This window comes from Geospiza fortis, unplaced genomic scaffold, assembly GCF_000277835.1.
Source record: "Geospiza fortis unplaced genomic scaffold, GeoFor_1.0 scaffold66, whole genome shotgun sequence".
In the NCBI taxonomy this organism is placed as follows: domain Eukaryota; kingdom Metazoa; phylum Chordata; class Aves; order Passeriformes; family Thraupidae; genus Geospiza; species Geospiza fortis.
The window spans coordinates 8,034,448-8,050,168 of NW_005054312.1; the positions used below are offsets into that span (position 1 = coordinate 8,034,448).

At 37.0% G+C, this 15,721-nt stretch overlaps 1 protein-coding gene across 8 annotated transcripts in view; it reads right to left on the reverse strand.

Annotated features, from left to right (window-relative positions):
- PPP6R3 (protein phosphatase 6 regulatory subunit 3) overlaps nucleotides 1–15,721 on the reverse strand; it is a 38,482-nt gene that overhangs the window by 20,614 nt on the left and 2,147 nt on the right. For 2 of the 8 annotated variants that reach the window (XM_031055828.1, XM_005419496.3), the window contains exons 2-11: nucleotides 9,769–10,001; nucleotides 8,579–8,765; nucleotides 7,628–7,765; nucleotides 7,032–7,097; nucleotides 6,052–6,164; nucleotides 5,471–5,584; nucleotides 4,684–4,813; nucleotides 3,465–3,617; nucleotides 1,440–1,589; nucleotides 876–940 (exon numbers count right to left, since the gene is read on the reverse strand). In XM_031055828.1, coding sequence (XP_030911688.1) covers nucleotides 876–940; nucleotides 1,440–1,589; nucleotides 3,465–3,617; nucleotides 4,684–4,813; nucleotides 5,471–5,584; nucleotides 6,052–6,164; nucleotides 7,032–7,097; nucleotides 7,628–7,765; nucleotides 8,579–8,765; nucleotides 9,769–9,995 — 1,343 coding nt within the window. In that variant the 5' untranslated portion in view covers nucleotides 9,996–10,001. Of the gene's footprint in view, nucleotides 1–875; nucleotides 941–1,439; nucleotides 1,590–3,464; nucleotides 3,618–4,683; nucleotides 4,814–5,470; nucleotides 5,585–6,051; nucleotides 6,165–7,031; nucleotides 7,098–7,627; nucleotides 7,766–8,578; nucleotides 8,766–9,768; nucleotides 10,002–11,994; nucleotides 12,160–15,721 lie in introns of those variants that run through there. The other 6 variants (XM_031055829.1, XM_005419494.3, XM_031055831.1 and 3 more) reach the window with 6 other exon arrangements.

A 15,721-nucleotide genomic window follows, 5' to 3' on the forward strand; every position in this document is an offset into this window, starting at 1 on the left:
TCCTACGAGAATCTAATTGCCAGTGAAGTTGGTAATTCTCTATAATCTCAGGAGAACTGATATAAAATGGAAGACATTCAGGAGAGCATGTTTTTTACAGTTAAATTTAGCACATTCCCTTTTCTATTATCCCCCTCTTCACCATCCTTATTTCCAGGTCAGTTACATTAGCCATATTTTTACTCTCTGATTCACTTCAGATATTACTGTTTTTGTGAGTGGTACAGTCTCAACACTCCATCAAACCAGCAGCACTACCCTGGCTAGTCAATTCAGTATTTTGACAGGTCAGAACTAACATCTACTGTTCAGTACCTCCACAGCTAAAATTATTTGGCCTTCATGAGAACATTTTACCACCTCAGGTGACAACTGAGGATTTTTTTCCTGCTACAAAAACAGTTTCTAATATACTATATTAGTTACTTGAAGCTTACATCCTTTCAAATACATAATTTTAGAAGGTATTCTATTGCTGAGCAATTCACTTTTACTATTTAGGAGACTGATGCTCCCCAGTATGTGATATGCTTTGATGTGTTCACAAGTAACTCCCAACTGCTTACTGGGGGAAAGTATCTCCTGTCCCCTCAAAACTTACAGCATGTTTATTTTTTTTACTTGAACACGGGCAAACTTGAAAGATCATAGTAATATCTTATACATGGCAAGCATGACAACTCTTGTGCTCCCAAATGGCCACAGGAAAAAGAATTAGAATGCTACCAAAAAGTAAAAGAGAAAGCTTTAACTCAAATATTAACATACAAGTGATTTTAGAACTGGATAGATCACTTCTGAATTGGTTATAAGTTAATTTCACAACTCAAGTCTTATTTAGACAATTGCAGGAAATCAGGGAACTAATTACTCACTGTTTCTTCTCATTCATCTCCCATGCTTCAAGTATTCTTTCTATTAATTGGCACTTAAGGAAGAGCTGTCAAAAAAGCAAAATATGCTCAGTAGCAGTAAAATGTAACACTATTTATGCACTTTACAGTTGATACTGCAGTCTGCAAGACTTTTAATTTCACGTTCAGGACATATACTTTTCATTAAAGGGTCGAAACTCCAGCAGTCAGATCTCAGCCTGAAATCTAAAAGCTAAACCCTGTATTAATTCTACTCCTCTTTCTATGTGCTGAATTGTGGTAGTAGCATAAAGCTACTGAAATAGTGATTTTAAGCCTTAAAAATGGGAAGAACTTCAGGGAAAATAAATACTTCCAGCTCTTCACCATGCTCACCTTGGAGCAACAACAACAAAAAAATCTTCTCTATGAGCAGTTTCAGGTTTAACACCCTGAACTAACATTTTAAGTAAAACCAGAAAGACTTTTTTTCATTCTATACATTAAGTAGAAAGGGGTGCATTTTATGTAAAATTAACTGCATGAAAACAGGAAAATTCAGGAGACTTGCAAAACACAACTTACATGCTTCAGTAAGAGATTGTCCCCACTGGAATCCTGATCTGTAATTGTGCCATTTTCCGTGTTTTCAAGAGGACTTGCAAGAATCAATGCAATACAGATTTCTACTTGAGTATGCAAAAAGTTATTCCACGTATACTTAAAAAACATGTCCTGAAAAACAAATTCACCAAGGTTTACACAAACCAAAACCTTTTCATTAGTCAACAGTCTCACCCACCTAATCACTTGAATGTCTACACTGGAAGAAATCTTTTAAGTTTTACACTATGTATTATTGTACAAGAAAAAGTTTGTGACCCACAAAACCAGTAACTTTTGTGCTTGCCATTTTCTGAATGCAAGGAATACTACACTGGACCAGAACAAGAATGCAACTAACTGGATTTATTGCAAGGGTCACAAGTAATGCACTTTCAGACTATGAAGACAGGAAGAAATAATGCTCCCTACTTACATTCCTTCTGCCAACTGCAGCCCAGAAGTGCTATTTAGGACCTTAGAAGTCCCTTTTTGAGTTCACTTAACTTCCTAGTATCTATAATACCCTTTTATAAATGTGCTCCTCACTTCAGTGAGATTCCTTATGAAATTGTATCTACCTCTTTCAAACCCATCATCCACCACCTCAGATAATCTAGAAAGAGTTTAAGATTATTAGCAAAGTACAAGACAAATACTAAGGTTGAAATGCAATAAACAGCATCCATTTAGTCAAGTTCCTGCTTCTCCACATTTTTTTCTCTTAAACACAAGTAAGATTTTTGTCAAGCCTAGCTATTTTAGGCTACTCACTGCAAAATTCAAATGACTGGTGTCACTGGTAAAATGTAGTAAGTTCTGGAAATATGTGCAGTGATTGGAACAGTACTGAACAATTTTAGTCTCATTCAAAGTACAGCTAAAGGTCTTCAATCTCTCTTCAGTCCTAATGACATTCACCTATAACTTTTCTTAAGTCAAGTCTGCCCAGTGAAACGTGCTGTTTCAGCAAACAGCATGAAGCACTGAGGTTTCCATGGCTACAATGACTTTTTTCCTTCTGTAAAACCTGCAACAGGAAAGTGTGTTCAAACCTCACTGAATACAGTTCACAAAATAATCTATTTACAAGAACATGCAAGCATTCATTGCGTGTATGCTCCCTTAGACAATGGATCTAGGAAAAACTGCAGCTACAGTGAAGTCAGCTATTTGTATAAAAGTTAGTACCTGTCTGCAAACCCAATTGTGAAGAAAATTTGAGATGAAAACATTTGAATCACACTGTAATAATCGCTCACAGGAAAAAGGGGTTTTGGACTAAAATCAGAGAAGAGAAGGTATTCACACTTTAGGCTTGCAACTGCCAACTTAGAAGTTTACATGTTCGTATTCAGTAACTAGCTTAAGTTCTACATTATTTAAGTTATTTTTTAATCAACCAACATTTGGATTTCTTGGGTGAACTGAAACACAAAGAATACATCTGCTATAGTGGAAGTATGAGGTAGGAAATACTCGAAGCACATGTTCACATCAGCAAAGAGCAATGAGTTAGGTAACTGAGTTTGTTGTACACCACCTTGCTTTGAAGTCTGAAGGAGTAAAAGCTACCAAGCAGAACTGTTCCTTTATGGGACACTGCTGAGATACCATTTTGTAGGCCATATATTAAGTGAGAAAAAGGGGCTTTGAGGGAACAACTTAGGGAAAAAATGAAAATAGCAATGAAGCCTTGAACATGGCTGAAAACTCAAGAACACCCAGTTGAAAATAAGCTTATTAAGAAAACCACTTCATGTATTTATGAAGGTGCAGCAAGTAAGAACCATTCAAGTGGTCAGAAGGAAACACTTCCCTCAGACAGATTAACAGTAAAATCCAGTATTAGAAGTTCTTAAACCAAGCAATAGACATCACAACACAAAGGTGCTGAAAAGTTAGGCTGGAAAATAAGTTAGACTGGAAAATTATCTACAGAGTCAGAAAAGGCAGACAAGATCTTAACAGCAATCCATAAAAATGAAGACAGCATAAGGTTCTTACCAGTATGACTCCTATGCTGTTAAGTTCTATAAGCTCCTGATTCACACTGCTTGTATTTGTCTGTAAAAGGCTAGATATTAATCTAATCACATTTAAACGTGTGTTTCCTACAGGTGGATCCAGTACACCCCAGGTCGTCTTCATGACACTTTTCTAAAAAAAAAAAAGTTTAATACATAAATCCCTTAAAATACCTTTTAAAAATTCAGCTTATCATTTCTACATACAAAAGATGAGTAATGCTTAAAAATAGATACATTTAGTCCTTAAGCAACTGTCTCACTTTCATCCTGCAAAAACCTGCTATTTTTAATTCCAAATACTGTAGCTTATTTTAATTCCACAGACAGGAAACACCAAAACCAGTCACATGAAAGCTATAACTTGGTAAAAAAATTATTTCTAATTACAGACAGGCTCTCAAAGTAGATGAAGTGTATTCAACCTTGACAGGAATTACAAGATAGTTCCTCAGAAATAATTCTCATTCAGTCCAGCTATATTCTATATTACTACAATGTACACAGTACAGCTAGGTGGACAGTATAAATACATTATAATGCCTCAGCAACCCTAACTTCATATATTTAAAAACAATTTCACATTCATTTCTCTGTTAAAATCTGCAGCACCCAGTTCAGGGTGCATTGCTCCAACTGAAATTCTGCTAGTGAAAATGTGCGTAGAAAATACAAATGGATCACAGGTAAACCCCCTATTTATACATTTTTTTTATCTTTGCCAAGAGCATGACAGAGGTAAGTTGCTTAAATCAGTTAAAAAGCCCAAGGAATTTAACATGCCTAGGGTGCAGAGATATGTCATGGATCTAATCTACTTGGGTCCTGGAAAAGTCAAGAGAATTGCATGAGCCTAATGTGGACCATTCCAAAGTTCCAAACAACTGCAGCATCTATAGTCCATATTTCCTAACCAGACCAAGCACAAAATATAGAGCAAATCTTTTTTGTTGCTTTTAGGAAGAAGTAATTGCTCCAAGGTTACTTTGATAATTAAACCAAGTTTGTGCTGGAAAAGCACAAAGCATTGCTGTTCATTATTACTGTTGGCCTGAGCCAAAGCTCACAACAGGCTAGGAAGTAGCCTGGGTGCTTGCCTGAAAGTTGTCAGACTGGGTTTTGTTTATTCTAATCTGCCTAAAACAGACACATGGTTAAGTTTTGCTTCAATTAATTTGTTAATACAAGATTTCACTTACTTTTGGAGGCTCAAGTAGGAGCTCATGGAAGGATGAAAGTCGTGCTTTTATGGCTTCTAAAACACTTTTGTTGACAGAATATGTGGAATTGCTCATGCCTGGAGGACAGATCTCTATATGACCTTCAAATCTAAAACACACATAAGCACAATTTGATAATGAGTACCAAAACTAGTTGTAAAACATCTCTGAAGTATGTAACAGTTCTGAAAGGATGTGAAAATAACAAAGAGGTAAAAAATGTAAAAACCTAGGGTTACACACACATAAAAATTAAGTGTCACATAATGGTTGAACAAGAGATTTTTCCAAACACTAGCCCTGGTATCGCTAGGTTTATTCTGCTTGAAATCCCCAAAACTGTTTTGATATTAAAAATTAAATTTTGTTTTATTGAAGCAGATAAAGAGCTTCATTTGTCTATTGGAAACAACATAAGCTGAATGTACCAGAGAGATCTGTTCAGCAGTTTCTCCAAATTAAGTTGCTACAAGTAACTTTTGCAAAGTCAATATTCAGTCACTGCACTATACTTACTTACTCTGTTCCCTGTATCCAGAAACCAAGTGATGAAATGTATTTAATCTGATCAGTCTACTGGTACTCACACTAGAAAAAGCTGCAGAAAGACCAGTCATTTGGTGAAAGTGTAGTAATGCCAATCACAATCACCTGATTTGCATTTTTACTCCTTCAGCTACAACAGGTCACAGAAGTGGTTTGGTTACAAGCACAAGGAAGGCATTTGCTACTGCAGGCATAAACCAAGTGAAATAACAACACTTACGTCTGTCGTCTTGTCTCAAGTAAGGTCAGTAGTATTTGGATTGCACTGACAATTGCAGATTCATTTTTTTCTTTATGAAAAATATTAGAGAGAAGCTGCTCTATGATTTCTTGTCTGAAAAGAAAAGCATTGGTAACAGATGAAACCACTTCAGGATACAGCTGTCAGCAGAAGTAACTCCCATTTGGCCACATAAAAAAAGGGAAAATAAAATACAGGAGAATTTTTTCTGGTAGAAACATACAGTTAGATTAACTTAAAACAAGCAACAGAACAAAGCTCAAGTTTCCCATATTTAGTCTGCACAGTATCAAGCTGACCTCCACACATAAGATACCGTTCAATTGGGCAGCAAAAGAAATAATTTAATGAGACAACTTCTCTTCTACACTCCCCACTAGAAAATTCTCCAACTGTCCTCTGCTTACTTGCCAAGTTATTTTTCATTACACAAACAAAAGATGGATAGTCAAGAAAATTAACTCAAAAGAGCTTGCCATTTCTGAAGGTTTCCAAGGTCAAAAGTTAAAAACTAGTTTCTTATGAAGTGAGAATAAAATAAAAAATTCAAACCAACTTACTTCTCTAAACTTGCAAGCAGTGGATCTGGTTCTGAACTGTTCTGTACTTGTAGCATCTGGTCTCTGCTTAGACGAATAATTTCACAGAGTGACTGTGATGCATTTGAATGCCTCTGAAACAGAAAACAGCACTTTGAACTACAAGAATAATAACATGCTGGACTTTAATTCTTCAGTTTAAAAAGGTGAAAATTTCAACATGAACAAGAGCTCTCCCAAAAACCATTCAGGCAGTAGCTTTATGCCCTAATTAACCCTTAACAAAACAAAAAAAAATCTTGAAGCATGAGGCAAGAATCTATTTCCTACATTAAGGTAGCAAAACATGAGAGCTGAATCTTCCAACAACTTCAAGTATGCCTAAGGCTTTGATATGGATCTCAAAAAGGGGGCAGGGAGGCGGACAAAACCACTTAGCCTTCCTCAAATAACCACACTTAATACAGAAATCAGCTTACTGAAAAAAGTAAGCAGAAAACAGTAAAACTAAAAGTTCTAACAGCATATTGTACAGCTGAACAGATAGACCCAGGGGGGTGCCAGTGATGCTGTAAGTTTTAGCTTTTATATTTTTCAGATCCTGTACTGCATTAGTGTATAACTGAACTTCATATAGAGTGTTAGTAAGCTCTCTTCACAGTTTGTTCAGACAAAGCCCTTCCAGGCCTGAGAACCAAGGTCACCATCACAGCCTCAGGCCTGAAAAGTATAAACAAAAGTGAACTGGGGGGAGAAGCAAACCAGGGCAATGTGACTTCATTACCTGAAGCTATAATTGGACAATTAACCTCTGATATGCAAATAGACCAAACTTACATCTGTCTGAGCAAATTCCTGTCCATCTTGGGTGTAGCCTCTGCGAGGCTCCTGCACTGCCCAAGGTATATCTGTGAAAGGCCTTCAATAAACACCCACTCTATTCTCTAATTCTGTCTAGCCTCTGTTCTAGGTAGCCAGTCCAAGGCATCACCAGTACTTACATCTTCATCTTGAGATGGGTGTACGATTTCCACAAGCCGCTGGATAATTCTCTCCTCATTCAGCCACTGTAAAAATGTTTGTGGATGTTAATAAGAATTTTTCCCAAGTGAATTAATTAAATGAACTCATGAAATTGAAAGCAGCCTTTTGACAACTGCCACAAGTCATAATTCAATACTTCTAAATAAGGACTAACAGTACTTCAGAAAAAAGAAAAAGTAAAATCGGCATTTCTTAGCCACAGTAAAAAAGAAAATCTTAGGTTAATGCCAACAAACTTTGATGCCAAAGTGTGTTTGGTAAGGTTCAAAACAATTTAAAAATTGCATCTGTCAGATGTAAGTTAGATACCAAAGACTGGGGAAGAGACTAGCCATTCAGGTTCTAAGTTGTCCCCAGCAGTAGGGGGGTTTCACTGGAAAAATACTGGCAGCTCAGGAAAAAAACCAAAACCAAGAACAAACAAAAAACATAAACAAAACCCCACACGTCTAATTTCAGCATATTCAAGAAATAAACTTAGTAAAGCCAGCAGAAGTTAAGCCAGCTTTGAGTTCACACATGTCAGACAAAAGTTCTGTGATATTTTACTTACATTTAGCACTTCTTGTCGGGGCTGTGGAGGTTCTATGCAAGTCAGTAGCCTGAGCAACAAGTCCATGATAGCAGAGGTCCCTATGTGCTTAATAATGAGGTCTACAAAATCATGCTTCCTCTTTAAAAAATCTACAATCTGGAAATGAAAAAGTAAGCTTATATTTGCTTCATATATTTCACATGATAAATTACACCAATCACTTTTCATTTCACTCTCCTATCAAAGTGACAAAATAGAGGAGAACTTCTTAAACACTTCTGCCACTTAAAGCCTGCAGTACAAGACAAGATAAAATAAAACCCAGGCACAGGGCAGATCCATACTACATGTAGCGTGTCCTGGGTCTCCTCTCAAACCCAACTTGCTGACCATAACCTACTTATAATCCAAAGCAGAGTCAGGTTTTCTTTTTGATATGAATCAGTCGCATCTCTGCTTACTGGGCAAAGTTCAACACAGCAAAACTCTTAATACAAACAGTACCTCAGGTTAGAGAGTCAAGTCATTGCAGCTGTTTGCAGTATTGAACCACATACACTGAGTACAAGAGCATTTCTGAACAAGGACTCCAAATGTTTCTCTCCTTGTTCTAAATAATTCTTCACACCAAGTCAGAATGACTATCACTGATTCAAGTCATTTACGTTTGCTTTTAACAGCAATAAATGCAAATATGATCATATAAAACACTGAGCTAAGCCAAAAGGTAGGCACTCACATACTGATTGCATAAATAGCTCAGGCAAATCTGAATCAAATACATCCTACTCATCCAACTGTATTTTTTAATCATGTGCATAATGAAAAGGTGTCTTCAGTGAGGGTGGAACCTGAATGCCCTCTTTTGACTCTGCTGCTATCCCTCAATTGCGTCTCTTAAAGCAGAATTGCTGAGTACCACAGCTTTATCAGAGCACTTGTAAAACTGGTGAGTTTGCAAATAGTTACCTGTTCTGGTTTTCTGCTGATAAGAATACTTAACACCTTGCTGAAGAAACTGGCCAGTAGAGGGTTTAGAGGAGATTCATTTAAGAGGAAGCTGTACAGTTTCAGGAGTAAGGATTCTTCTTCTCCCAACCTATCATTAATCTGTGAGACATCTGATGTAAGCAGCTCACATGATATGTTTGGGTATCTGGGGAAAGAAAAAATTATTCATCACTCATACTTTGGAACTCTCATACCTGCAGCTCTGAATTCAGAACCTGGTAATGCATCTGATTAAATTTTCAAGCAGGGTTGGTCTATACTAAATTAGCAAACTAACACAAAGTAATAAAACTGCACATTCAGCCTGCAAGCTCTGTTTTTATTTAAGAAGGTCACTACTTCAATCTTCAGTAGCAACAGAACACCAGTAGGGAAGCTGAAAAAGGAAAGAGCAAACTTTCATTTCAAGATCTATTGTTAAATCCATCTCTTCAAGTACTGACTTCTTATTTGCTTCAATTTCCAACTCTACTAGAAACATTTACAGGAGACTTGGTTTTTCAGAAATAATGAAGTTCTGCAACTAACAGTGTAACTTATTTCACATTATTTTAACACACTATTTTAAGGAAAAAAGCACCTTTCTGTACAGACACTAAAATAGGCCAAAAGCAGAAGTGCTTTTCTACAAATTGTTAGATGGATTTTGAGCTTGAACCTTCTCAGCAAGCAAGAAGTCATGGCCATACTCTGGAAAGGAGAACATCAGCATTGGGACTCTAAGGACAGTGTTCCAAGGATTATGACAAATCTTCTAAGAGACATCTTCAAAACATCTTACAAATAAACAAAACAAAGCTAACCACACAGTTATACTACCCAAAAAGGGTTTTTCATTCAACTATTTTCTTAAACACAACTACAGGAAATTTAATGTGAGTCCTGGTTGGATCTTTTTTTAGCAACTCCTCTGGACATGAACTGGTTTTGACAGCATTTGTGAGTAAGAGGCTTCCATTTGAAAACTATACATATATTAGAATGATTTACTTAGAAGTTCCGTGAAGCCTCTTGAAAACATACTTAATCTAAAACACACCAATACTGTACTATACACCAGCACACACGGATTCACATCATCAAATTAACTAGATTTATTTAGTCCTCTTTCCACCTTCCAAATCTCCCAACCCCAAAAGTTTTCCTACTTATATCGAATTTTTTCATCCATGTCTTGAGGTGGCTCTTCAATAATAAATGAAACTAAGTCTTCCAAACATTCTGACTTCAGCAGAAACTCTATAAGTTTGCGATTCTGAGCCTTGCACTCCTGTAGAACATCCTCTTCATCCATCAATTCCTTCAGTGTTACATCTTCTCTCTCCAGAAGTGTATCTATGTGCGATGACGAATGGAGATCAAATTTCCAAAACATGCTGGTCTGTGTAAGAAGAATAGCAGTATATCAGCAGTAGCCATTATTCAAACATCCAAAGGTAAGAGTTAGGCAGGATTTTACTTACATGAAAGGAACATGCTAATTTGCATTAAAGAAAAAGGTATTAAATTTGCTTTTCCCTTCCTTGTTTTTAATCTACGCATTGAGTCAGAGATTCAGAACTATTAGCTCAGCAATTAATCAAGCTGGGTGAAGATGAAATGGACAGAGAAAAACTGCACTGAAATACCACCCCCACCACTGAAGAAAACATCTACAAAGGTAGAGGAAATAAAAGAATTTTAGCTTGCAGGGAGCACAATTCAGAGTGCAGGAGCTAATTTCAACACTATACTAATTGTCCCTGCCTCCACAAACTTGACAAGAGAGGAATATCAAAGGCCAAGGTGAGTTACATGGTGTATAAACATGTCAAGGGCAGTGGCCCCAGCCACTGAAACACTCTAAGAGGCTGTAACAGAGCTGTAAGAATGAACAACTTCATCTTTTCCTATAAAATGCTTTATCACTTCTATATTAATTCTGTTTCTCTAAGACACCTTTTGAACAGTTGCTACTGAGACAACTGTGCTATCAGAAAAGAGTATTTCAATCTACAATATATCCAATAAATTCTTGCTTTCACCTCTCATTAAGCTTCTTACAAACACTTCATTTCCCTCCAGCCCTGAAAACAGGGCTTTTACATGACATTTGACCTCTGACACAGTATTAACTGGGCTTATATGAAGGCAGATTTTAATTGGACTAAAAAGAGATACTAGAACACAGTAAGAAAAACTTTCCTTTCCTTACAATTGAAAGCAGTAGTTTTGAGCAGCACACTGAAAGAAAGAGACTCCTTTTACTCCTTTAGTAAATATTTTCCAAATGTGAAAGATTAAATCAATATATTAGTTACTGCTGTGCATTAGCAATATCAGCTGTGAGGACATGTACTTAAGGCAGTGAATTTCAGTGAACAATATTATTTTGGCAAGGACGCTGGTGTAAACAGGCTGTATACAGGAGCAAGCTTAAAGGCAATAATCCAACTATGCTGTTGCCATACACTCAAACCACCCCATAAATATAGAATAGAAATACCTAATTCTTTTGCAATAAGAGGTAGCATTTAAGCACTTACTTCCAAGTTGAAATTGATTCAGCATGCACACTACAGCTACTTAGAACAGCATCCTGTCAAATTTAGTAATTGAGCAGTTTGGAAACAGAAACAATCTCAAGGATCTAGCGAAACCTTTGTGTGCACCATCCTTCCACTAGCAAGATTTTCAGTATTCAGTCTAAATATTATAAAGCTTGGTATATTCACTATGGAGACATTTTAATTGCTTTGAGGGTTTTAATTGTTGCTTTAACCACTACATACTGATCACCTTACTCTGCTTGATCTTTTTTCAGAAGTTGTAACATTCATAACTGGCCCTAGATTACATAGCTTTCTGTTTATAAAGATATGGGGCACAAACAAAACCAATCAGGCAATGTACAGATTTATCTGACTGCAGTACTGGTACTAATCTAACATCCCATGCAAGTATTAAATGATTAGGAAGCAGAAAAAAACCTGTTTTGTACTAGAAGCATTAGTAAACTTTCAAGCAGAGTTTAACAAACCTGATCTTACAAATTAGCTTAAATCAACTTACACAGTTGTGAAAAACACTAGCTTGTGGGTAATGCAAGCTACACACAAACTTACTGTAAGGAAGTGAAAACAGTGCATTATTAAAGCCAGAGGATAATTTTTGATTGGGATTTTTAAACCTCTAGAAAGTAGATCAAATCCCTCCCCTTGCCCCAATTAGTGAAAGTACCATGCTCATAAGTAACCACTATGAATGCTAATTTGAGATGTGAATACCTCTGAGGTGATTAACGCTCATTTCAGTAGCTTCAGTGTATTTCTCAGTCAGTTATTTCAAGAGAAATTCAACAATGGAAAAGAGCAATAACAAAAAAAGAGGCGTACTACTGCAAACATGTTACTGCGTTATTTCACAAACTGTCTCCCAGGCAAGCTCCTTTAGGGGCTGCTCCCTCAATATCTCAGGTGCCGGCCACAGCTTATTCCATCACTTCTCAACAGGAGCCCAGGTCCTTTGAAATAAGGAAAAATAAACAACATAAACTGTGCCAAAGGGAAAGTCAAGGAACCCTGAAGAGAAGAGAATTTTCTCAGGTGTTATTACTGACAGGAATCTAGAATCAGCCTAGCATAGTTTTGACTGGAAGTTTTAAAATCCAAATATGTGATTGCTATTTTTCTCAAAGCCTACTGTTCTACCCTCCCTCCCAAAATCTACTAATTCTGAATCATCACCACGCTTTTTCAAATTTCAGTGCCATTAACAGAGTTGGCATTAGGCCTTCTGTCCAAAACTCACAAGTGTGCTCCTTCCAAAACTTCACTACCTGCAAATTTATAAAAAATTCAATGGATCAAATGGGCTGTATTACTCCCAATGTTATGTCACTTTCAGCCAGAGCAGAAAAAGACGTTCGGACTTAATGCAAGATAGAAAAGAGTTCCAAATACGAGACATGCTCAAGATTAGAAACTGCAAGAAGCAAAACAATCCAAGATGACATGAAAAACTCACATGTGGAAAGACAAAATGTGTTAAAGTTGGTAAAGATGCTGTATGTATTTGACTGTCTTTTGTAACATGTTAGTTTTCTATAATCTCTGAAAGCTTCCAGTAAGCAAGACTGACATCCAGTTCATTAAACAGTACTCACAAAAGTTTACATGAACTTGATCAGCACGTTCAACTTACAACAATTCAAGATTCTGTGTAACATCTAATATCCATAAAAATATTACTTTGTTTTCTTAATTAATATTGTTAACAGAGTCTTCTCTGAATGAATGCTGAATAGCATTCCATGTAATAAAGATTTAAATATGAAAAGGAAAAAAGTTCAACAAAGCAAACAAAGCCTGCTTTCAACTGCTGGCATACAGGTTACTGAAATTCTCACTTTTATTATGTGCTAAATGGAAGAAATAATGCTTAGAAATAATCCTTTCAGATCAAGAATGAAAATTAAATCTCCTGTCTGTTACAGGGAAAGAAAACCACAGAAGTATTTTTAACAGTAACTAATGAGTGGTTCTTTTTGGAGGTTAAGTGCTAAAGTGGCATTTCCATCAAAAAAAGTCGGTAACAGTTGTATCACAAAGTCTCTCTGTAGCTTCAAGTGATGGTAGCTGTCACACAGCTTTCCTGAACAGACACATTGGTGTTTTCAAGCTACCAGACTAAGATGTGAATTCCAGTCAGAGAAGCATACAGTTTAATTTTGGACAACATCTCCTGAACTGAACCTTTTACAAAACAGACTAACAAGTCTTGAAGGCATCCAGAAGTCTTTTCAGTAAATAAGAAAACTAAAGTAAGCTGTTCCTTTGAGCTGAACTTTTAAGCATCATACTTAGGTTAAATAAACATGAGAAGGCTGTTTTACACCGAGTTCCTTCCAACTGAGTACCTCAGATTTCCATATAAAAGTGAGTATTGGCAGCTCCAAACAGACATGGGCATCTAGACCAGTGCAGAAGGAAAACCAGAAGGATTTCAGTAGCCAGCTGAAGGCTCTTACCTGATAACTACATAGATGTCAAAGGCACATACACAGAGTGTCAGGTAGGAATTTCACAGATTTTACTGCAATGATCAGTTTCGTTTTTCAAGCAAGAGAAACTTCCAGTGTCAAGCTGAAGAGTCTGTAGCATGTGAAATTCTGATAAATGCTACGTGTAGAGTTGTAACAATTACTGCATTATAAAAAAACCTCAGAATTTGTCACTTCTCCTTGTGCACTACTGTATTTTCTTACTATAGAGTTCAAGTACACAGATGGAAAAGAAAATTAGTTACTTTTGCACCAACAAACATTTCCACAATTGAAACACATCTTAAGTGATGCAGCCTAATTCAGCAAAACAGAATTTATAATTTCTGTGCAGCAACTAGCCAAAGCCAACCTAGTTGTTGGATGCAAGGAGAGCAACCATCAAAGGAGTCCTTGATTTTAGGATGGTCTTGCACTTCTTAATGATAAAAGCATTTCCAATGCAAAGAATCCCTTGATCCTAAAAACTAAATAGGTAGGTAAGTTTAAGGAAGAATAAAGTAATAATGAAGATAATTTATTAAGCTTTTATCATGAAAATTTTTGGTAGATTATCTTCTAAGACCTTTAAACACATTAAGAAATTTATTTCAAATGCTAAGCATGCCCCTCTGCCAGCTTCACATTAACCTCACCTAGTTACTATCTAGGTATGTTTAGTGAGATTCCAGTTTAAGGCAGGGGTCCCTTTCTCCAGTCAATGGACAGTAATAAGACACCATCCCAGCCTTTATAAAGTGCTTATTTTGACACTGAAAGTGAACCATGTGTTCAAAACAAAACTAAGCATGAATGCATCTCTGAAAAAAATTTAGAGCTGAAGAGAATAACCAGTGAACAAAAATGACAGAAGACACTAGTTGCAATTTTTTAAACTGCCTGTTGTACTCAGCAGAACATCACCCATTATAAACTTGCTGTCTACAACCGCCTGTCCTAACCTATTTGGAATAAATTTCTTTTCTATCAGAGCAGTAAGGTTCACTGAGTACTATTAGCTAGAAAGATGTAAGCTGGTGTTCAAAATCCCTGGATTTAATTACAGTACTTTACAATTACACCTGGCAATCACAAAAAAAAAATAAAAGCAGTAATAAACTTTCATGGTACACTTGCTACATTTCTTAAACAAAATTTAAGATCAATTTGACATAGAATACAAGTTTTGAGTGAATACAAAATAACACACAGCTGTTTCTTCAGTGTCAGAACAGCCTATTCACGTCACAAACCTGAGACCTAGTGGAAAAGAAATACATCATTACTTTATTATAAGCTAGTGAAGTTTCAAAGAAACTCTGTGGAGAAAGGAATGAATAAATGGTTTGAAATTTATAGGAATTAAACAGAAGAGAAAATAGAAACATCTCTACCTCAACAGTTTAACACATACTTCTAATACCACGCACACTCCTTCCTAGTCCATGGGTGTAACAAAGTAGAAGAGATACTAAAAACGAAACAAAACCAACCAACAACTCCTTCATGGAAGGCTGGGAGATCTCGTGCGGGCTGGCTGCACTTCATTCCTTACAGCAAGATTTCTGGATGCTTCACCCTCTTCTCAGCCACTGTTGGGCACAGGGGATGCAGAGTGGGAGGTACCAAGGATCTCTGACCTTCCTGCTGCCCCTGTCTCATGCAGGGGAGCCCAGACACAGGATGAAGAGCAGCCTCAAGCTTGAGCACAAGAGGGGAGGCCTAGGGCAGTCCCTGTGCCCAAGGAGCAGCAGGAACAGGGGAGTGATCCCCAAGAAAGGGACCTCAGTCTACCTAAGCCTCCTCCTCCCACATGAGCACATCTCTCAGGCCACAGCCTCCCCAGCTCCCGGGACAGCCATAGCTGGCCACATACACTGCTGCCTGAGCGGCCTCCTGATGTCGGGACAGGATTCCTTCCAGACACTGTACTCATTCACAGCAGGTATGCTCCTCTGCTAATTACTACTGTACTTTCACACTTCACAGGGTAACTCTTGAGAGAAATGGAGGAGATGCCATGTGGCAGTCTCTTGACTGTGAGAAAAACATGCCAGAAAACTGGATGAAGACAGTGATCT